General features: G+C 44.0%; 1 protein-coding gene across 1 annotated transcript; it reads left to right on the top strand.

Annotated features, from left to right (window-relative positions):
- On the top strand, positions 583–23,681 carry BLOC1S5 (biogenesis of lysosomal organelles complex 1 subunit 5). The gene is made up of 5 exons (XM_013974166.2): positions 583–761; positions 1,567–1,649; positions 10,069–10,198; positions 14,389–14,447; positions 21,728–23,681. The coding sequence occupies exons 1-5, from the start codon at positions 635–637 to the stop codon at positions 21,905–21,907; spliced, it is 579 nt and encodes a 192-aa protein (XP_013829620.2). The 5' UTR covers positions 583–634; the 3' UTR covers positions 21,908–23,681.

Genomic DNA, 24,127 nt, shown 5'->3' with positions numbered 1-24,127 from the left:
GCAAATAGTCGGACACGACTGAGTAACACACACACACACATTATTAATATTATTCTATAACTAAATTCCCTCTCCACCAACTTCTCCAAACCTCTCCAGCGGGTTTGCTGCTGCTGCTGCTAAGTCGCTTCAGTCATGTCTAACTCTGTGCGACCCCACAGACAGCAGCCCACCAGGCTCCCCCGTCCCTGGGATTCTCCAGGCAAGAACACTGGAGTGGGTTGCCATTTCCTTCTCCAATGCATGAAAGTGAAAAGTGAAAGTGAAGTCGCTCAGTCGTGTCCAACTCTTAGCTCATGGACTGCAACCCACCAGGCTCCTCTATCCATGGGATTTTCCAGGCAAAAGTACTGGAGTGGATTGTCATTGCCAGCGGGTTTAAGGAGAAGGAATAAGTTTAGCTCTAACTTTCAGACAGCCTCTGCCGGCAGCACCTGCCCTAAACAAGCATGGCGGCACCGGCTTCCTTCAAGGTCAGGTCACTGGCTACACCGTAGTGCCCTTACGGGAACCGCCCCTGGGTTGACTCGGCTCCCCGACACCCTTTGATGACGCCAAAGCCCCGCGCAGGGAGAGCAGTCCGCGGAGGTGTGCGCAGGCGCAGCGCGGTCGCGGGTGGGCGGAGCTGGTCGGGATGAGCGGCGGTGGGACCGAGACCCCTGTGGGTTGCGAGGCCGCCCCGGGTGGCAGCGGCGGCGGCGGCGGCAAGAAGAAGGACTCTCTGGGGTTCGCGCCCTCGCCGGCGCACCTCATTATCAGGGGTATGGCGTAGCAGGGCTCTCGCCTGGTGGTCCCAGCGCAGCCCCACCGACCAGGCGGCTCCCTCTGACCCGGGGCCGAGCCGCAGGTCGAGCCCCGGCGGCCTCGCGTTGGCGGCAGGCTGGGGTGGGGACCCTGGCCTGGGTGCGCCCCTTTTCTCCGCGCCTGGTGCCTCCCAGCAACGGCAAACCGACCCAGCCCCTCCTGCTTCCTTGTAGAAGCCACCTGTTTTGAAAGTTTATATTAATCGCTTTATCCTTCTGAAATTTGCCTTTGTGCTTGACGTTTTATTTGTGGGATTTGTCCATGTTAATTAAATGTTACCCCACTGTATTCATTTAAATTCACTGCTTAGTAGTATCCATGAGTATATTAGGTTGTTCCCCCCGCCCCGCCTTTTTTTCCTTTCCTTGTCCCGTAGTAAGCAATCATACATTGTCTGTCTTTTGTATAAGAGGTTTTTCAAGGGCGCATACTTAGGCATGAAATTGCTGGGTGTGCATGTCTTCTAACTTTACTAGATGTGGCCAAATTGCTCTCTCAAAACTAGCGATTTACCAACGAGATAATCCATAGTCTGAACTGGATTTTAATCTCAGTATGAAATTGATGAGTGTATATACCTTCACTTTATTAGATATTGCCTAATTGTTCTCAAAACGGCTTTACCAATTTACTAACCGGATAATCCATGGTCTGAACTGAATTTTAACCTGCATATGTTTATGGGGAACAGGAAGTGTGAAACAAGCTAGAGATTGTGCCACTTAGAATGCATTGACCGTGAATTTCATTTTCTCTTTACAGATCTTGGAGAAATTCATTCAAGGCTCTTAGATCACAGACCAGTTATCCAAGGTGAAACCCGTTATTTTGTGAAAGAATTTGAAGTGAGTATTTGCAACTCATTTTGCAAAAATACCACCCTGATCTGCTAGTGTGTTAATACACAGAAGGGGAATTCTCTAGTTTTAAAATCTCTGATTTCTGTTCTTGTGTCCATAAAATATACAGTGTAAAACTTATTAAGAGACATTGACATGAATAGAGGGAGCACAAGTGTAGGTGGGAGGAGCCTCGGGCTCCAGGTCTGGGGTCTGCTTTGGCTTGTTTACTGTCTGTTGAGCTCAGTTTTTCTTCTGTTAAGATGTTGCTGCTGCTGCTAAGTCGCTTCAGTCGTGTCCGACTCTGTGCGACCCCATAGACGGCAGCCCACCAGGCTCCCCCGTCCCTGGGATTCTCCAGGCAAGAACACTGGAGTGGGTTGCCATTTCCTTCTCCAATGGATAAAAGTGAAAAGTGAAAGTAAAGTCGCTCAGTCATGTCTGACTCTTGGGGACCCCATGGACTGCAACCCACCAGGCTCCTCCATCCATGGGATTTTCCAGGCAAGAGTACTAGAGTGGGGTGCCATTGCCTTCTCTGTCTGTAAGATGAGGTATAGTTAAAAAAAAAAGAGAAAAAAATTTTAAAGATGGATGGGTCAATTTTCCAGACCCCTTTTCTGTATTCTTTTTTTCTCATTTGAGGCAGCAGCATCTACCCAAAGCTCTTAAGTTAAAACATGAGAATTACCCCTGGCTATTCCCTCTCCTGTAGGTCACATTCAGCGATCAAGTTTCTAGACATTACTGCATAAATGTATCCTTTCTGACTGGTATGCCTGCCCTATCAACCCAGTCAAATCTAGTCTTCACCCTGCTGCCAGAGTAATAGTTGTTGAGTCGCTCAGTCATGTCCAACTCTTTGTGACCCCATGGACTGTAGCATGTACGTCTCCTCTGTCCTCCACTCTCCCAGAGTTTGCTCAAATTCATTGAGTCAGTAATACTGTCTAACCAGCTCATCCTCTGCCGCCCTCTTCTTTTGCCTTCAATCTTTCCCAGCATCAGGGTCTTTTCCAGTGAGTTGGCTCTTCGAATCAGGTGGCCAAAGTATTGGAGCTTCGGCTTCGGCTTCAGCTTCAGCTTCAGTCCTTCCAGTGAATTTTCAGGGTTGATTTCCTGTAGGATTGACAGGCGAAGAAACTCTGCCAGAGAGTTTAAAACCCTTGGATGTCATTTTCTGTCTATAGACAAAAGCCAGTATCCTGTTGTGACCTGGTCCCTGTCTTTCTAGCTGGACCATCTACCACCCAGCGTCTTACGTTCTGTCCCCACAGTCGTGATGCACCAGCCTGCCGTCCTGTTGCATTTGACTATGGTTTTGCACATGTATAATTGGTTCATTGTGCATTGCATAGTAACACCCCAAGCTCCTCGTAGGTTGGTGGTGGTTAATGGTGTCACACAAACAATTTTGTGATTCTCTGTGAGTCAGGATTTTATTTTCACGTGAGACTCCAAGCAGGAAGTCTTTGGTCTGCCAAAAGGAGGGAGGGTTTCCATAAACCCTTTACAAGTCCAGAAAGCCTCTGGTACAGAGCACTCAGGAGGCCCTGGACAGGGCTGCTGCACTGGACACCATTTCTGGGCTCAGCAGACACAGAGTCTGCAGAACACATGCTTCACAGTGTTGTGAAGATGAAAGGTGTGTGTCTCTTGGAATCTTTTCTGGTACCTGAAGGTGGCTGTTGGTTTTCTTCATCATCGTTACTTTTGTTGCAGGATAAGAATAGTTATCCCTCACACAGAAAACTCACTAGACCCTGTCCCCTTATCCTGCTATGTAAAGATCGTTGGTGGTTCCTTAGTGAGAAGAAAGTCTAGGTACAGTGCGGTGGGTACTCTGCTTGAGGTCTTACAGCGTGAAAATCCGGGGCTGGGCCAGGCGCCATCGTTACTTGGTGCTCAGGGTCCTCCTGATTCCTGTGACTGTGGCAGGACTCACTTCCTCACTGAGGTAGACGGAGGTCCCGTTTCATTGCTTGCTGTCATCTGGGAGTCACTCAGCTCCGAGAAGCCCCCCACCTTCCTTGCCATATGGTCTCCTCTTCAAAGATTCGGGCTTCCCTGTGGCTCAGCTGGTAAAGAATCCCCTGCAGTGCGGGAGACGTGGGTTCAGTCCCAGGGTTGGGAAGATCCCCTGGAGAAGGGAATGGCTACCCATTCCAGTATTCCAGCCTAGAGAATTCCATGGACTGTATAGTCCATGGGGTCGCAAAGAATTAGACATAACTGAGCGACCTTCACTTACTCTCTCATTCACTCAAAGACTTAACAAGTGGAGACCCCATCAGGTGGAATCCCTTTCCTGCTTCAAGTCTCTTGCCGAGAAGAGCCCCGGCCTTGTTAAGGACTCACTGATGAAGTCAGGCCTCCTTGGGATCATCTCCCTTAAAGTCAGCTGATGTGAGACTTTAAGTAAACCGTAGAGTAGCTTCACAGCAGGACCTCCATTAGGGTTTGACTGAATAACTGACAGGTGTCTGTGGGCTTTCCGTGTGGTGCAGCTGTAAGGAATCTGCCTGCTGATGCAGAAGACAGGGGTTTGACCCTGGGTCATGGAGGTCCTCTGGAGTGAGAAATGGCAACCCACTCCAGCATTCTTACCTGGAGAATCCCATGGACGGAGGAGCCTGGCGGGCCACAGTCCGTGGGGTCGCAGAGTCCAGCAGGACTGAGCAGTGTTGCTGTTGCCCAGTCGCTCAGTCATGTCCAGTTCCTTGCAACCCCATGGACTGTGGCACGTCCCCTTCTCCCGCCTTTAATCTTTCCCAGCATCAGGGTCTTTTCTAATGAGTCAGCTCTTCACATCAGGGGGCCAAAGCATTGGAGCTTCAGCTTCAGCATCGGGCCTTCCAGTGTTTCCTTTAGGATGGGCTGGTTGCGGTCCAAGGGATTCTCAAGAGTCTTCTCCAGCCCCACAGTTCAAAGCCATCAATTCAGCTTTCTTTATGGTCCAACTCTCATATCCGTACATGACTGTGGGAAAACCATAGCTTTGACTAGACAGACCCTTGTCGGCAAAGTAATGTCTCTGCTTGTTAATATGCTATTTAGGTTGGTCATAGCTTGTCTTCCGAGGAGCAAGTGTCTTTTAATTTCATGGCTGCAGTCACCATCTTCGATGATTTTGGAGCCCAAGAAAATAAAGTCTGTCTCTGTTTCCATTGTTTCCTCATCTATTTGCCATGAAGTGATGGGACCAGATGCCAGGATGTTAGTTTTTTGAATGTTGAGCTTTAAGCCAACTTTTTCACTCTTCTCTTTCACTTTCATCAAGAGGCTCTTTAGTGCCTCTTTACTTTCTGCCATAAGGGTGGTTTCATCTGCACATTTGAGGTTATTGACCTGCATACAGATTTCTCAGGAGGCAGGTAAGGTGATCTGGTACTCCCATCTCTTTAAGAATTTTCCAGTTTGTTGTGAATCACACAGCCAGAGGCTTTGGCATAGTCAATGAAGCAGATGTTTTTCTGGAACTCTGTTGCTTTTTCTATGAACCAGTGGATGTTGGCAATTGGATCTCTGGTTCCTCTGCCTTTTCTAAATCCAGCTTGACCCTCTGGAAGTTCTCAGTTCTCGTCCTGTTGACGCCGCTTAGAGCACAGCACAGGCTGTATCTGGAGGTGGGGGTCTCAGGGACCACCGTAGACTTCTGCCTCCCATAAGCTCTTATTACTACCTATGTTTTTCTTACTCTCTGTTTGTTTATTGCCTGTTGCCCTTCATGAGAATGCAGACAGTTAACCGTTCTTATGCTTTGTTGTATCCAAGTGCCTGAAAGAGTGTCTGGTGTGTTGAAGGTACCTAGTATGATCCAGGGGAGCAGCTGGCAGAGCTTGGACTGAAACTTGGCTTTTCCAACATGCATTGGTTTTTCCATGCGTCATCTTTCTCCCCGCTGTGCCAGGCTGACTAATTTGAAATACTAAATAGTTTTTGTTTTTTTTTAAAGTTTGTAAATGTGTCCCTAAAGACCTGTGTGTGTGCATGCGCTCAGTTGTGTCCAAGTCTTTGCGACCCCATGGACTGCAGCCCACCAGGCCCCTCTGTCCATGGGATTCCCCCCAGGCAAGAATGCTGGAGTGGGTTGCTTCCCTTATCCAGGGGATATTCCCGACCCAGGGATCAAACCCCCGTCTCTGATGTGGCTTGCATTGGGAGGTGGATTCTTTACCACTAGCACTACCTGGGAAGGAGATTGTTTACTAAAGAAGAACATTTTCACACTGGAAATGGCAGACGTAAGCTTGTTTTAGAAGGTCCAACAGGGCGTCCTGAGCACTTACTCTGCGGGAGACCTCGAGTTAGGAGCCAGCGCTGTATCCGTGGGCGAGACAGACCCAGGCCCCTCCAAGCAGCCGGGCTGACTCCTGTCCTCACGGAAGAATGGTGTCTGAAGGGCTCAGAGTGTTTCGTCACTGTGCTGGCGCTCCCTGCAGCTGCCTGTCTCGTCACTCATCTTCAGGAAAGGTCCCTGGTCCTGGCCTCTCCCACAGTCACCTCCGGGGCGGTCTTTCTGGGAGTTCAGTGGAAATTCCTCTACATCGGGCTCAGCTGCCTTTTCTGTTACACTCTAACCTTTCCCCTTCAAATTGTGAGGGAGACACTGAGAGTGTTTTAGAGATTTAGAGTTAGATATGTGCGCTATTTACAGCTCTTTTCTTGGCCCAAATAATGCCCTCCTCTACTTAATGAAAGCGATCTTCCCTGAGTCACACAGCTGGGCCTGGAGGAAGGGTGAGGAGCGCTGTCAGAGCTTCCTGGAAGTTTCCCATCTTTTTTTTTTTTTTTTAATTTATTGAAGTACAGTTATTAACAGTGTTTCAGGCACACAGCAGAGGGATTGAGTTATGCACATACACATTGTTTCTCAGATTCTTTTCCATTAGATTATTACATGACGTCGAACATGGTTCCTTGAGTTTCGTCTTCTCTAGACCATTTAAATGTGGTTCACTTGAAGCAAACCGGCTCACGTTTAAAGGGAAGCTTGTTTGTAGTTTTTGTATTTTTAAAAGTTAATGCACCTGGCAACAATGATCTTGTTCTTGATAAAATTTTGTCTCCAAAAGAAAGGAGTAAGTGCCACACGGTGGCAGCGTTGCTTCAGTTTTCGGCATCCTGCTATAATACTGTAGGCCCTCTTTTTGTGTTTGCTAGTGTTTCAGGACCCTTCACTGTCTTGCTCCTGACTTGGCACAGCGCTTTCATTCCCCCGATTCCAGTCAGTGCTGTGAACAGAGATCCCGGCGGGGCCCCTCGGGTGTGCATCCGCCTGGTGGTCTCAGCGAGTAAGGAGGTGCCAGACCTCTGAGAGGGGAGGCCCGCGCGGGTCACAGTTCATGACCTGCGGTCCTGCGCCAGCTCCTTGCTTCACCGTTAGCAAGCTTCATTCTCTGTTTTACTCAAGAGTTCCTGAATATACCCGACTGTGTCTGAAGGAAGGTATTTGGTTCCTAGGGACAGACCCCTGAAGAGAGTGGCTCTCCTTTCCTCTCACAGCGGCCAGAGCCCCACGACCTCAGCCTTTCCTCCAGCAGGGCTGCTCACGGTGGCTTCGGGAGGCCAGCCATCACGTGTGCGTTTCCTGCAGCAGAAGGGAAGGCAAGTGGGAAGCGGCTGGTGGTATCTGTTCTACAGGCACCTTCACCACCAAATGCTTCCCAGGTGGCTCAGTGGTAAGGAATCCACCTGCTCACATAGGAGATGCAAGAAACACAGGTTCGATCCCTGGGTGGGAGAGATTCCCTGGCGGAGGAAATGGCAGCCCACTGCAGTGGTCTTGCCTGGAAAGTTCCCAGGGTGAGAGGAGCCTGGTGGGTTACAGTCCTTGAGGTCGGAAAGAGTTGAACACGACCGAGCAGGCACACCGCCACCGCAGTGACTCCGGGAATGCCTGGTGATCACCACCAAATGGTACTTGGGTGTTCAGAGGAAGAGAGACGAGGGGAACGGATCCAGAACTGTCTGCCTCAGCAGATACGCAAACACAAATAAGAAACAGTCTCTTCCTCCAGGGATTTACTAGCTGCAGAGAGCAGATTGTGATGATGAGGTTATAATGATAAACTCAGCACAGTGATTGAGATCTCATGAGGGAACAGCTCTCAACTGCGTTGGGAGGGAACTTTTCAGAAGAGGGGCTGATGTTTGACCTGAGAAGGAAACATAGATGCTAGAGAAACACAGAAAGTGGAGGCATGTGGATTAAATTGGAGGGAGGAAAAAGGTTGCTCAGATAGGTGCAGTGATGAGGAGAGCTGGGAAGGTTCATGTTGATGCATTTGAACGTTGATTTCTTAAAGAGAAAATCCCTTGAAAGGCAGGACAAAGTAAAATTTCACTTGACATCTGATCTCTCATTTTGGTTAGGTTGTAAAAGTATCTCACATTACTAAATATAAGGAAAAAGTCTATCCCCCATATGACATAAACTTATGTATATATACACAGTATGGTTTTAGGACTTGTGGGACTATTATTTGAAGGAAAGAAAAATTTAAATATTACATCAGTCTCTCATTTCCTCTCTGATACTATTACGTCTTTAATGTAAAAATATAATAACTGTACTAATACTTTGAATAATTGCTAACATTTTTAAGTGTTTTGTGCCAAGTACTGTCTTAAGCACATTATATGAGCGCTTGTTATCAGTTTCAATTTGAGAAAAGTTCACCAGATCTATAACTTTATGGGGTGTTATACATCAGAAACCAAGCTTCATTCTTTCATTCCCTCTCAACTTCTGTAAAAGTTTAAAATTAGAGTAAAATATCTTACCCCAGCTGTTCCATAAGATGGTTCAAAACGAAACCTCTAGTAACTACTATACCATTATTTCCTCATAATCACATTTACCACGCTTCATTTTCAATGAACTTTTTGCATTGTATTATTTTAAGATTTACAGTAAACTTACTAATACAGCACAGAGGTCTTGTGTACCCCTCGCCCACTTTCTCCCATTATTAATCTTTTATATTAATTACTGTGCTACATCGGTAAAAACTAAGAAACTGACACCAGAACATTACTGCTAATGAAACACCAGCCTTTGCGCGCATTTCACCAGTTTTCCATTACAGCGCTCTTCCTGTCCCGGGACCTGATCCAGGGCAGCACACTGCTTTTAATCGGCATGTCTCTCTAGTCCGCTTTGGTCTGTGACAATTTTTGGGCTTTCCTTGTTTCTCTTGATCTTGACAGTCTTGAGTTCTGGCCAGTATCCTGCAGAGTGTGGCCCCGTCTGGGTCTGTCTGATGTTTTCCTTAGGATTAGACGGGGCTGACACACTCTGGGAAGGCGTCCCAGCAAGGGAGCACGTCCCTCTGGTCACGTCACCTCGGGAGGTGCATGCCGTCGTCATGACGTCACTCACGAAGTCACCTGTGTTGGCTCCACCCTGAAGTCTATGTTTTTCTCATTCTCCACTTTATTCTCTGGAAGCGAGTCACTCAGTCGAGCCCACCCAAGTGGGAAGGTGGGTTAAGCTCAGCTTTCTGAAGCTGGGGCTGGGCTGCGGGTCCCAGGACCACCCCCAAGTGCATCAGTTCACCAGCACTAACCAGCAGGCTGGTGCCTGAGGTTTATCATGGCTGAAGGAGGCACAGCAGACTCACAAAGGGAACAGGTGCCTGGGGAGGCGTCTAGAGGAAGCCAAGCAGGAGCTTCCAAGGGTGTCTCACCTGGCGGAGTCATACGAGGCACGCTTTACTCCCCCAGGAGTGGGTTGTGACAACATGTGATGTGTTGTCTTCCAGGGAAGCTCATCTGAGCCTGGGGGTCCAGGGTTCTTACTGGGGACGCGACAAGCAGACAGCCTGTGCCTGGCACATATCAGAGTTCTGGACTCCTGGAAGGAGGGAGGTGTCTTGTCGTTCACAGGAAGTGTTACCTGCTTGGGGGCTGTTGACTGGGCAAGTTCCCAGTCCCCACAAAGGCCAGCCATGCAGGCAGGCCTTTGTAAGGTGGTCTCAGGCCCTGAGTGATAACTCTCGTCTACACAGGGAAGAACCCACATGTTGCTACTTTTTCCACACACTTTTATTTGAGTGAAGTGCAATCAGAGCATAATAATAGAAGCTTTATGATAATAACAACAAAGTGTAATTTAAAGTCTGATAATTTCTTTGCCACAGATGAAATGCATGGAATCTAGGTCTCTCTTCTTATTCCTTTAGTGTTTCTTATGCCCATTTTTAAACATTGGTATGAAAATATGACTCATATTTGCAACTTTTGAAGCATTTCATAATTAAAAAAAAATACCTCCAGGTTGTGACCTCAGTCATCGCCAAATAATTAGAAGGCTATATGAATTTCAGTAATAAGTAGTAACATAGCAACCAGAACTTGGGTGGAAGTCTCAGAAAGTAATTGCTAAGATTTAAGGCACAATTATGTACTTTTCTTTTAAAAGGAAAAACGTGGTCTTCGAGAAATGCGAGTTCTTGAAAATCTGAAGAATATGATCCGTGAGACAAATGAACATACTCTTCCGACGTGTAGAGCAACAATGCAAGACAGCTTAAACCAAGTTCTCCAGAGATGTAAGCCAGTGTTTTTTTTTTAAATATTGCTTCATTTCATAACGCACGCTCTGCCCAAACGGATTTCCCAGGGTGTTTGGTGGGAGGTGGAGATGAGAGAGGAAGCCGCCCAGTTTCAGAAATCAGGTGATTAGTGTGTGTCGCCCTTGATGTTCAGAGCATCAACCTCCCCAGCAAGGTGGGCGTGCAGGATTTCCCTTCCAGGATGTAAGAAAATTGAAACGTTTTTGTACCTTAAAAAATGTATCTGCAAGAAAATGTCTGATGGCCAGGAATTAGGGTATGGAATCAAGCTTCATTGCCAAGCAGGACACCAGAGTTTTTAACTTAAAAAAAAAAAAAAAAGTCCTGTCGTAAAATGTTTGTGTTTTATCACTTTTTGCATTAAGCCAAATGTTTTAATGTGGAAGGATGTTTGCTAAAAAGAATATTTTTTAAACATATCAAATTACAAAATCAAAGGAGTTTTATGAGTAACTAAGTTTAAAATTAGAGGTGTTAGAAGAAACTCGGGGCTTCCCCTCAAACCCACATTGATGCTGTTGTTTGTCCAGGAACAGAGGGTGTCCTGTGTTTTGAGAGGGTAAGGACAGAAGGTCTCTAGGGTGTTTCTCAATTTAAGTTAACTAACAAGGCCATAGTGAAAGAATTTTCTCTCCCTTCCTGCCTTGCTCTCTCTTTTTAAAACTTTATTTTTCATTATTTAAACACATGGATATATGTCTAAGTAACAAGAAAGTAGTAATAAGAAAATAAGAAAAAGAAAGCAATAAATCAGTTTAATTATCTAAAGATAACCGTTGGTTTTTAACTTTGGTGAATTATCATGCCGACATCTTTGTGTATATATATATCAAAATACAAGGCTGAGTGGAGGTGTTAACTGAATGAATAGTTGAGAAGGTGTGAGGGGCAAAAGAGAACTTTTGGTAAGAATGGGCTCGGGCAATTTTTAAGTTAAGGTATTAATTTTTAAATTTTACTTGAATTTAGCAGAACAGAATCTCAAGTAAAACTGAAGGAAATACATTAAAATAATTGTTTCTTTGTTGTAAGAGAGAGTTGTTGCTGAAAGATCACTCAGAGAAAAATAATGATTAAAAGACGGGCAGAAGTTAGAGCGCCGTTGTTTCTGCGTTAGGTGCCAGGGGCGGGGAGCCTCAGGACCTCACCCCTTCCCTCTGCTTCTCCGCCTCCAGCCTCTCAGTTGTGACCCCTAACTTTGTTTACAAGTGAGGCTTTACAGTATTTGCTTTCCGTTCTGCAGTAATAATGCTGCCAACTGTTTAGTCTTCAGTTCAGTTCAGTCGCTTAGTCGTGTCCCACTCTTTGCAGCCCCATGAATCGCAGCACGCCAGGCCTCCCTGTCCATCACCAACTCCCGGAGTTCACTCAGACTCACGTCCATCGAGTCAGTGATGCCATCAGCCATCTCATCCTCTGTGGTCCCCTTCTCCTGCCCCCAATCCCTCCCAGCATCAGAGTCTTTTCCAGTGAGTCAGCTCTTCGCATGAGGTGGCCACAGTACTGGAGCTTCAGCCTCAGCATGGTTCCTTCAGTTTCTCTCTGTTTTGGTTGGTTTTTAGATCTATAATGATGTGATTATCGTTCTGTTTGTTTCCTTAGCTCTGCGGTCTCACTTTTCATGCCGTGTGTCTGATGTCTTTTAATAAACTCGTATGATTATTTTTCTTAGGGAGCATCTGTGGAGAATGCCGAGGCTTTCTTTCAGGATGGATGCGTTGTCTTATCTGCCTCTCCCATATTGAATCCCTTTCTCCCTACTCCCCTGCTCTGTTTCTCTGCAAATTAAAGCGTGTTAGAGTTCTAAGAATTTTGTCAACCCACTTTCTCTTTCTCGGGGTGGGATGAGGCGTCTCGGTTCTTCATAGAGTCTGTTCCTGTTTCTGTTGAATTAGGAACAACCTAAACGTGGCGTAGAAGAGACGGGAAAGGTTAGGGAAATGAGCCTTTTCCTCGTGGAGTCTCGACTTGAGATGAAAAGGAAAAGAAAAGTGTAGTCACTTCTAAGGTAGTTTTCTTAGATTTTAGGGAAGCAGGTTTCCTTAAATTCGGAAAGCAACCCTTTTTTTGGTTATGTGGATGAAAAGTTAAAAAATACGTTACTTCAGAGACTGAGATTTCTACAGATGGATATTCTAAGTACGAGGATAATTGTGATAAGAAAAGTGTGCCTTCGTCAGATGCATTCTAATTAAGTTTTTAAACGGCAAAATAAATGTCACGTCCCTGTAACTCTTAGATTAAGCCCAGAAAATGATGAAGCACCCAAAGTCCATAAAATGGATTTTTTAAAAGTTATGTTCAGAACCAGGGGAAGGGGGAAAACAGGAAATGATGGAACCACTGCTCAGGAGAGATGATGTAATATTAATATACCACAGAAAGAAGGCAGATCTAATCAACTCCTATTTTGTTTTGTTTTCAGCTTTCCTTTAGAACAATGATTGGGAACCTTCACTCTTACTTCAGTGTTATCTTTGATTTGACTAGAACAAATGGCTACTGATAAAAACTCGACTTTTCAGCAGTGGCATCCTCCTCTTTGCCATGCTCCCCCAGGGAGGGGCCTAACATTCTTTTGAAGGAAGTCCCGGCGCCTGCCCTGCACAGAGCTCTGAGCTCCCTGGGGCTGGCTCAGGGTGGGTAGAAGGTGTTCTTGTGAAACAGCTGGGGAAGCCTCTGTTTGAGGCAATGCAAGGTCACGTGGTAGGATATACACCTGCCTGATAAAAGAATTTCAAATAAGTAAATCCATATAGGGAAGGGATTCATCTGGAGGGCTCTATGAAGGGACTAAACGTGGGAGTAGGCTTTTGAAACGTAAACATTATAACTAGAGGAGAGGAATAAGGAAAGCACTTTGCCTAGGGAGAGGCCAGGGTGTAGGATAATAGTAGCAGTAACTTTCTTGACTGCTTACTATGTGCAAGAACCTCTGCTCTGAGTGGCTTTTACTATTAGTGTTAATCTCCGTGGTTTTTAAGCATGCTATCTACTTCGTTACCTATCTCTCCTATCAGCTCTTAAGTCCTCTCACCAGTCGTTACATTCATTTCACAAATGAAGGAACTAAGATTCTGAGAGGTGAGGAGCAGCAGCGGTAGCACCTAGTAGGTGCTCAGGAAATCACCTAACAGACGGCTGAGTGAGTGAGGAAGCAGACACGCCCCGGAGCAGTTACACAGGGCATAAGAGCTCAGCTCTAGATGCAACTGACAGAGGCTGACTCTCAGCCTGCACGCCAGCCAGTGAAGTAAGTGAAACGTGTGTGCAGAAATAAAATGGGTCTGGGAAATGAAGAGGTTTGGCGTGATGGACCACTGTCCTTAGTGAAACCGTAAGAGGGGTAGAGTGTTGAAGGTGAGAGCTGAGTCTGCAGAGTTGGGGTCTGATTTTAGGTCCTGCTGTCTGTGTCTGTTAGTCACGTTACTGCCATTACGGACATTTCACTTCTTCACACCTCAGTTTTTTTATAGATGCCAAAAATCTATAAAATGGGACGGTGATCCTCACCTAGTAGGAGAGTGGAGAGGAGTGAAACGTGGACAGTACTTAGCACAGCTCTGGGCACAGTCATACTCAGCAATTAGCTGCAGTAATTATTACCAGCTGTTGCAATTCATTGAAAAGGAACTGACTCGAAAGCAAGCAGGCCAGAGAAGCCTGGGTCTGGCAGTGGCAGCCAGGGTGAGTGAAAGGATGGGAGAGGAGGCGAGAAGACTAGCAGAGGGTCATTGGAGCTCTCTGGGTATCTATCACGTCCTGCCTGCAAGGGAGCAGCAGGACGGATGAGGAAAAGGAGAGAGGGAGTGGACGAATCGGAGACGCTGTAAAGGCTGCCTCCGTTGGAAGGGAATAATACATTTATCAGGTGTTTTATATCTTTTCAGAGAATCTTGAGGTTGTTGATGACTTGTCATTGAAATTGGTACTAAATGTCCTTGGCTCACAAATGATAGTGGTTCTCATTATGCCATTCCAAATCCTTTCTTTTTTTTTCACTTTTTAGCCACCGTGCCATGAAGAAAACCAGCTTTTTGGTGTAGTTTCTTGAGATCTAAGACAATCCAAATGTTTTTTTGTTTGTCCTTTTGTTTTTTAATCCAGATAAGTCTCCCCTTGAGTAAGGGCTGGTGACTGAAAATCCACTGTCTGTTTTATTTCAGTGCAAGCAGCTACTGACACCGTCTGTAGACTCCAGCAGAGGGAACAGGAGCGAAAAAAGGTAAAAGTGGAACCTTTGGATAATGGAGCCTGTAACTCCAGGGCTTTTATCATCATATTATTAGCAGTTACTTTGGGTTAAAAAAAAAACCACACACCTCTGAATTTGTTTTCTTTCATGCAGTGATTTTTAAAGATTAAAAAATGGCTGATTCATTGAAGATGTGCTGAGTCAGTGAAGTCACATAGTTGCACTCTGTATTTTTATAATTCAGATTGCAGACTTCTTTTTTTCCCTTTTCAACATTTCCATCTTTTCCCTGAAAATGGATTTCTCTCTAGGAGGAGAAAGAATAGGACTTTTACATGGACCAGAAAATACCCACCAGCTTGGAAACAGCAGTCTTTGAGCCTGAAGCCTTGAGTGTATGATGTATATTTTTTCTAGAGAAGGAGGCATTCCTGCCTGTGGACTGGCTCCTTAATGACTAATCTGAGAGTGTGTGAATCGCTTGCTGGGTAGTGCTTTGCTTATTTAAATTATATCTTAACTAAATTCAGGTGTGGAAAAACACAAGAATTTAAGTTCCTGTGATACTTTGGTGTTTTCAGTTTAAAGAATTTTTATAACTTATTTATTACTCTAAGCCAGTAGAAATATACTTGTTAAGAAATATGGAAAATACTGCCTTTTTGCATGTAGTATATCAGCAAGTATTACTGTCTCCATTTCTCTGCAGTGTGTGGTTGGTTAATCCATGATAATGGTATGGATCTGCCACTGCAAAAAAAAAAAAAAAAGAACCTTGCCCAGGTTTAAATTTCTCAACTTACTGTTCAACTCTTAATGTTGATACGAAGTTTAAAGATTCAGCAGTTTGATGAATCAAGCCTTACCAAAAGGACTTGATGATTAAGCCAGGTGGGAAGGCTGCCTGGGAGGAACAGGATCCCAGTGGGCCAAGGGGAAGCCGGGCTCTCGCCAGCACACCTGTGACCTGGCAGGGCCATGCTGGTTGGGCAGGTCAGGACGTCGTACCGCCCGGTATCCAGAGAGCATGGCGGGGGTGGGCGGGGCCCGGCTGGACCACAGGTATTGCTCTGGTCTCTACTTGACTAGGTGCCACTGGGGCTGAAAGATTTTAGTTTAAGCACTTTGTACACACAGAAGCTAAAGATCTAGGAATCCCAAACCAGTGACACTAATATAGTGTAGGATCAAGTTAAGACCTGTCGTAACGTTGTGGGGAACTGTGCATGGTCCGGGCAAAAAGTGTATTTACTAGGAGTATGGGGGTGCCCCAGCCCAACCTTGACCCGTGTGTAGGAATGCGAGTGATGGAAGATGGGAAGAAAGATACTGTAGGACGGGACAGGGGGAGCGAAGCAATGGATGGGAGAGGTCAGGGGTCCAGGGAGCTGGCCCATGAAGTGTCCACGTGGGTCTTTGCGGAGAGGAGCGCAGAGAACCAGGTGTGAGATGTGAAGCAGTTTGTTGCAGAAGCACCAGGGACATGTTTGTGTTTGAGAATCGGGGAGACTGTGATAGAGCCCTGGCTGTAACATACACAGTTCTCAGGGCTTTCAAAATAAAAATGAAAAAGTCTTTTTTTTAATGTGACTGTGCACTCGTTATTGATCTTTGTTTCTAAGACATTTGTTCTCAGAGCAATTCTGATTTTGATAAAATGGCAATTCTTGCCATTCTTGAGCAGAACTAACCTAAAATTAAATTATATTGGGGATGGATGGTTCTTCTTGATTCTTTGAACTTTTTTCACATTTGGTGTATTAACAGTGTCTAAGGAGGCAAATTACCAGATTGGGAAAAAAAATACATAGTATCTTCTATTTTTAGGTGCTTGCCTTTGTTAGCTAACCATATGCCCTTGGGTAAGCCCTTGAGCTTCAACACAAATGCTGGTTGTTCTCACGGGGTGGATTGATGGTTTCTGTACCTGATACATTGTATTGTGTAATTTATGTGAAATAGTGTTACTCTCCAAATGTCAGGTGGCATTTTCCCCCCACCAGCTCGATCCTTTGGTTAAGATGCAGGCAGTCACTCTGGATAAGAGCCCTGCTGTGGTCTGTAGAGTTGGTGAAGTTCTTGAGAATCCTGCCTGTTGATAATTTTCTAAATTAAAAGATACTGTCCCTTGGTTTAAAAAAAAAGAGCCTCAAGAAATAGTAAAGCCCTTGGGGATTTTCTTCTTAAGTATAGGTATTACCTCAGAGATTGTTATTGAACTGTTTTTTAAAATGGAATACACATTAAAAATCAGGATTTTAGAATACATTGAAATATCTTTATTTGTACTTATCTAGTTAGCAGAGCATTTGAAATACGGATCCTTAAAGTCTTTCTTTTTCGACCATCATACCTGGTTTTGCCAAAACTGTGTGTGGCAGAGGTTTGGGACTACATATATACAAGACAGAGAAGTGAGGCTTAATTTCTCATCCAGCAAGTCTGTACCAAGCAAAATTGACCTCTAGCTGCATTTTACAGTCTAACGTGAACTGTGCCTTGCTTATTCCCTTGGCTGCATCTTGTGTATTTGAATGGCTCTCAGAACAAGAAAGATGGGAGTAGTAATGGGATAAAATGGACCATTGCCTTTAATCGTCACTGCTTTCATATCGAGACAGTTTGTGGAATTCTGTGGGAAGTAAATCATGATAAACGTCATTCATCCAAGTCACATTTCCCGCAGTTGATACCTAAAAGTACACTCCGACCAACCAGTGCGCCTTCCCCAGCTATTCAACATAGGCCTTAAAAACTAGTAACTAATGCAAGGTGCTGCCAGTAAGAGGAGTGGGGTGAAGACGCGTGGCTGGTAAAATTCAGCGACTTGAATAAGTCGTCAAAAGCTAGTCTACACTGAGGTTCACGCACAAGCGTCACCTTTGAAGTTCTGTTCAGTCAGGCTAGAGATGATAGTTAAGTGAATGTGAATCCTTTGATTCGTCTTGTCCACAAGTACTTACGAGATTTAGTCTTCTTGTTTTGTTACGAGAGCAGTGAGGTAGTGTGGCTTACATATTTCTCTTGATAGAGTTTGGAGAGGGCAGGTAGTGGGTTAGTACACTAGGCTGTCTGTATCCACTGGTTCTCAATTCAACCAGAATGTTTTAAATGGATATTTTTTAAATTCCAGAAAGTTCTAAAAAGCAGAACTTCAATTTGCCACATGCCGGCCGCTGTGTCTGTAGCACTTACGTTGTACTTGCGTAGCGTTTGCATTGTATTAGGTATTATGCATAATCTGGAGATGACTTTAAATGTGTGAAAAGATTACGTACGGATTACATGCCGTGTCCTATACCATTTCTCTATGGGCCTTGAGCATCTGCGGACTTTGGTATCCGTGAGGGTCCTGGAATCAGCACCCCACAGATCCCTCCGGGTGACCGTACATAGTGTTTTAAGTACTGAAAATAACTGCACTTGTTATTCTGACAGTTAATACTTTCTCATTTATCTGCATAAGGCATATGTAAGATTAAAGGCGCATGTATTGCTTACAGATATTCCAAAGAACCTTTTAGACAGCCGTTGGTTTATTCAGAGTTTTCCCTTAGACCCAGGCTTTTCACTCTCTGCACTGTTGAGATTTTGGAGCAGATAAATCTCTGTTGTAGAGTCTGTGTAGGGTGTTTACACATCCTTGGCCACTACCCCCCAGATGCCAGTATAACCCCTTCCTCCCAACCTGCATTGTAATAACCAAAAATCTGGGGGACAGAAGACAGGAGTGTCAGAGTCACCCCCCAGGTGAGAATTACCAACTTAGAGTAAAGCGTGCAAAAATGTTTATGTGTCCATCACTTCTTTTATAGACCTGGTCCTGGACACAGTTTGCCTTTAGGACTGACTTCACATTTATCTCCAAGGGGACATAAGGAAGCTGGGTTATTATTACTATTTCTGTGTTGTAGAAAGAAACAAACCTTTACAGCTGATTACTTTTAGTACCGAGTTACAGCTCCTTAGTAAACTTTTCCTTTATTTTCTTTTAATATGGGGTTTTCTTTTATCTTGAGAAAACAAACATGTCTACATCTTTGAGTATGCAATTGATTTCATTTGGGAACCCCACCCACCCCAAAACTTGAAGTTTTTTAAATTGTGATAAAATACACACAGTTTGGGGAAGTATTAAACATAAGTCTGGAAGAGATTCATAAAAAGCACATTTCACAGTAAATTCTAGAAATTGCAATACTATCTTTATTTCTTTGGAAACCATTGTAGTGGGTCCCAGTCTCCACAGGGTAAAAATTTTAAGTACAGAGTAAAAATATGTGAACTTAGGTAAACATTGTCGTGTAGAATTCTAGATTTGAACTAATTCAGGCTTTATTTCTACAATTGCTCTGCTGTCTTTTTTTTTTTTAAACGCAAGAATATTGAGTAGCCCAGGGGTTAGAGGGGCTGAGCATCTAAGGAAAGCGTGTGACATGATTCTGAACTGCTTGGAGTTTACTTTGGAAATGAACGTGTGTAGGCGACTCAGTTTGTCCAGGATTGGCTCTGAAACTGGAAGTCCCTTAAATTAACTTCAGAGTTTATTATTAAAGGGTAAACAATGAAACTGTCTTAGTTTGAAACTTGGGTATTACTGAACTTCAGCTGTAACCTCAGCAATTGTTTAGAACTTAGACCAAAGAAGGATTGGGGGGGAGGAGTCCTGTGTCGCTGACCTTACTCAGCGCTGCCAGTGCCTGGCGATAAGGAGATCCACTGTCTCTGTTGTGTGTGTCACTGATGTAAGCTTTGCTCGGACAGGGCGCCCTCTTGTTGCCTCTGCTCAGGCAGAGCTCTCTCTGCTCCTGCTGGGTGCGCCATTAGTATGAATTGTATCATTACTGAAAAATTGTACATGCAGACCAGCACGTGTGATATGACCCTTTTGTTATTAAGTAAATGTTTGTATCAACAGAGGAAAAAGTCTACAAGTATAGCCATCCGCCTAGTAACAGCACTAGAAAAAAGGAAATGGATTTGATGTGCATGTGGGGTAGAGGAGGGGGACTGTCCCTTCATATTCTTGTGTTTGAATTTGTTTCTACGCTCTGTAATACTTCTTTAATAAAAATGAAGGGGAAATGCTAATCCAAGAGAAATTACTGAGCCATAAATATTTACACTTTCTGTTTTGATAGATTTTTGCAGATTGCTCGCCAAAAATACTAATTACTCCCACCACCATGAACATCAACTTTTGAATGTATAATTTAAGATGCACATTTTTGGTAGCTGCTAGAAATTTTAACTGCAAACCATAATTACCTATTACAGGTTATTTTAACTACTTATTACAGGTAAATAGTTTGATTCCTATATTGTGTTCTTCTGTTGGTTGTGTGTGAATCTGTTGAGCATAAGGACAGATGAGACTATGATTCTTCAAGACTGTTTCAGCCAGAGGAATCCTTGTTTCAAACTGACACAGAGTCCCTTTATTTGACCTTAAAAGCAGAATTACTGCGCGCAGGAGATGGTCGTCTGAAGTTAGCTCACTGTTTACAAAAGATTGTTCCTTTTTTTTTTGTTTTTATTTTTAATTGGAGGGTAGCAGTAGTGTGAGTCACCCAGTCGTGTCCCACTCTCTGCAACCCCATGGACTGCAGCCCACCAGGCTCCTCTGTCCATGGGATTCTCTAGCCAAGAATACTGGAGTGGGTTGCAGTTCCCTTCTCCAGAGGATCTTCCCAAACCCAGAGATCGAACCTGGGTCTCCTGCATTGCAGGCAGATTCTTTACGGTTTGAGCCACAGGGGAGACCTTAATTGGAGGATAATTGTTTTACAATGTTCTGTTGGTTCTGCCGTACTACAACATGAATCAGCCATAAGTATACATATATCCCCTCCCTCGTGAGCCTGCCTCCCACCCACCCTGTCCCTTATTTGGGAGAGTCCTTTTTAATTGTAAACAGAGTCACTGGCTTGTTAGGCCAGAAGCCGAGCTCCTGTTGAGATATGCTTGGGGGCATCTTTGCTGCTTCAGGTGGAGGAGCAGTTGGGCTCCCTGTCGGGAAGTCGGGAAGTCGTAGCTAAGCATACCGCATTTCCTGACAGCTGGAAGAGATGGCCTTCACTCCTGTCAGCTTAGAATACTTTTAACCTGCTTCTGAGCATGCAGGGTTAGTTAGTATACTCCGTGCTTATTAGAAATTAATTTCCAGCTAATGCCAGGGTATCATTTTGATAAAGTTTATTTGCATTTTTCTTATCTGACTATGGCTTTTCTCTTAGAATATAATAGTTTTGCCAAAATTCCATGAAAAGAATTTAATGAAATCTTAATGTTTTATTATCTTTTGAAGAATGACCGCCTCTGAAGCTGAAAGGTTAAAAAGTCATGTTTTGCCTTTTGTCTAACCTGTTTCCCCAATGCACTGGATCGGCAAACCCCAACCCTGGTTTCTCTGCACCACAGTCCACTGCTCAGACCCCGTGGGTCGAGGGGTATACTTGAGGGGGTTGTTTCACTCTAACTGAAACTTCAGATTCACTCCTGACCTCTTTCTACTTGGAAAGCCTTGGTGCTGAGGAACTTTAGATCAGATTGGCAGAAAAATACTCTTGCAATAGCTTTGTGTATGTGTGTGTATGTAAGACTTTCAGCCATCTGTGTGAAAACTTCCCTGAAATGATTGATTTGCATTGGTGATAGAAAAGGCGTAGGTTTGGGTGTCAGCGAGTCCTACCTTTGCATGTGTGATTTAGGAGCTCAGTGGCCATGAAAGAGAACATCGAGTGTCCTCATCCAGAAATAGTAAGGAACATCTCTGAACTTAAGATATTTGATCCCGATACTTTTGGTGTTTATTTGGTTTAAGAATTGGAACTGAACTTAAAGAGATTGCTTGAGTTCTTGCCCACTGATTAATAATCTGTGGTTCTTTTAAATGTGTCTAAAAGATATTTTGTGTAAGACATGCATTTTAATTTCTTGCAACAGTGATTCTTTTGGCATATATTCTTTAATTTTAAATTATATGCAGTTAAATGGAATTTGAGAAATAGAGGTATGTAAATTTACTTGGATTGCGTTTGGATCTGTTGTTTAAAATATTAGATATTTTTGAAATTTCAGAACTGTGAATGCCCACGTTTAGGCATAGTAAGAGAAGCCTTAGATGTATCTGATATGTTGTTTTCTTGTTGGACATTAAAACTGTTAGGGGAGTTTTATCATTGCGACTTACAAGCTGATTGTCATGCTGCAGTGAGCAAATGTCAAGAGATAAAATTATTTTTGTCTCCCTGCATGGCAAAATAACTGTCTTAAAAATGTCACCTGACTTTCAGCTTTTCCTTTCCCAGATTCATAGTGACCTTTTAATAGCTCGTGAGAAACAGCACGTGACGCAGTGGGAGGATTTCATGACAGAGCAGCGCAGCAAGCAGGCGGAAGTGGACGAGGAGCACACGAAGGCCGTGGAGAAGCTGCGAGCGCAGTACGCCGAGATGGAGCGGGGCCTGGCAAGGCTCTCAGCCTTCTGAGAACGCGGGCCGCAGCAGCGACAAACGAACGAGAAGAAACTGACATCCCCCGCCCCCGCAGAAACACCTCCCACCAAACCATTTAGCCTCCGCTTCAAGCTTAGCAATATATTCGATGGCACTCCTCTGTCGGAAGGCGGAGCCCTCTCCTGGAGTCTTCCCTGTTTCCTAGAGGAGTGCCGCGTCTTTCCAGTTTCAAGTGCCTCTAAATGATCATTCGAAGGGGAAGGAGTTGGAGGAAAGCGGTGTCCACGTGCTCGCGGGTGATGTGGGCCAGTCTTACTTTCCATTGATTATCTCAGAGAACTAACCGTAAGTACAGGCTTCTTGGGGAAGCAATTTAATTCATCCTTCGGCAGGGTTGATGCTGGTTTATCGGCTTAGAAGGCAGAGATGGTGTCTGCCTGTCGTGGCCTCCTTGGCTCGTGAAGGAATGTATACAGTGTTATTCCATGAGTAATGCAGACAGAAACAGCTGTCCCGGGAGCAGAGATCGTATTGAAGAGAGAGGACCGTCAGAACCGCCTCTCTGCTGTGACATGGGGCCCTGCTGGTCTCTGAGCGGCTTGTTGGGAGAAGTTGTATAATGCTGTGTTTTCTCTGGACAACAAGACATGCTTGTTAAGATTGTGGCCTTCCAACACTTCATGTTTTCAGCTTTGTTTAAAACATGCTTACAAGGAAAAGCTTACCAGAAACACGGTTGACTTTTAACCTTTCCAAGAACCATAATCTTGCCCATAGTCTTTACCTCATTTTTACGTCTGTTTTTGCTGTGGGTAAGCTTTGTAAGATAAATAATGTCTCTACATGTTTCAGCCATTTAATGAGTAATCAGCAAATTCTGCCAAGGCCTCCCTCTGGAACCGTATAAAGATCCTGGCTCTGAGTAAACCAGAAGTATTTGCCCACACGGCAAATGATCCATGTTAAATGTAAATCCTTTTTAGTGTTGAACGTCTGTTCTCATAAGCAGGTGTATTATGATGAAACATGTACCAATTCTGTCATCACTGTGATCTTTAAAAGTCTGCATTTAACAGTCTAATTGAGGAACTAAATAGATTTTTTTTTTAATTTACTATGAACCAAGCAGAATTATATGCAATAATTTCAAGAGATTTATGGCAAATGAATGTGAGGTATAGATAGAACTTTCAGGTGTTTTTTCATTGCTCTTCAGTGAAGAAAGGCACAAGAAAGAAAATACCCAGCTCGCTTGTGTTATCTTAGTTTTGCTCCTGCAGAAAAGTGACAATGCCTGCCTGTGTAAATTTATGGCTTACTGTCAAAGCCTCATTCTTGGCTGCATGTTGAAAATGTGATTAAAGTTAATAGAGGAGATGAAATAAGTATTTGAGATTTCTTTCAATAACACAGAACTTCTGCCAACTCCCTCTGTCCGCTACTGTAGGCTTGACAAGCTCATCCATCATCCTCTGGTACCTGGACCAAAAAGAGTACTTGCTGACACGCAGGCATGTTGGAATTTTCTTAATTCTCTTTTCAGTGGATGGAAAAAGAAAACATACTTCCAGAAATATCCTGCACATGAAAAGGGAGGGGAACCCTAAATGAAAATTCCCTTTGTACTGTAGGCAGTTTCAGAAGAGCTATTAATTGCCAGTGCACCACTGAACAGAGGCTGGAACCAGGAAACCAGGACCGTGTGTGTGAGCAGTAACGATGCCTCCACTTGTGCACAGATTTTTGACCTTGTTCATTCATCTCGTGTGAATAATGAAGACTTTACCATATGAGTTTGTATATATTATATGAGGATCTGAGGGCCTTCTTAAACCAAAATGACTTTATGAACTTTTTGAGCTTTAAACTTTGATGCTAAATTTCTTCTTTGTAACTTTCTTAGCTATTTAATATACCTTCTAAAAGAGATGGTTGGTTCTCTTTCCTTTTAATATTTTTAGTAGTGAACACTTTCACTTATATTTGAGTTTCTAAATCACTTTTGATATGTATTTTATTTGTATATAAAATTTTGCTTTGGTAGTTACATAATAAACAGCATTTCTGCTGTTACGCTGTCTAGCAGAGAATATAGCTTCTGAGTGGCTCACAGGATTACTTTCTAATGAGCAAATGAAATAATGTTTTGTCAATATAAAGTGCTGTACAAATGTTTGTTTTAAAATTCTTTTTTTATTTTTCGTCATGATTTCTTTTTTTTTAACTGCATATGTGGATTTTTTTTTTTTTTTA

This window comes from Capra hircus, chromosome 23 (assembly GCF_001704415.2).
Source record: "Capra hircus breed San Clemente chromosome 23, ASM170441v1, whole genome shotgun sequence".
Lineage (NCBI taxonomy): Eukaryota > Metazoa > Chordata > Mammalia > Artiodactyla > Bovidae > Capra > Capra hircus.
This window is presented reverse-complemented; position numbering and strand designations above follow the sequence as displayed.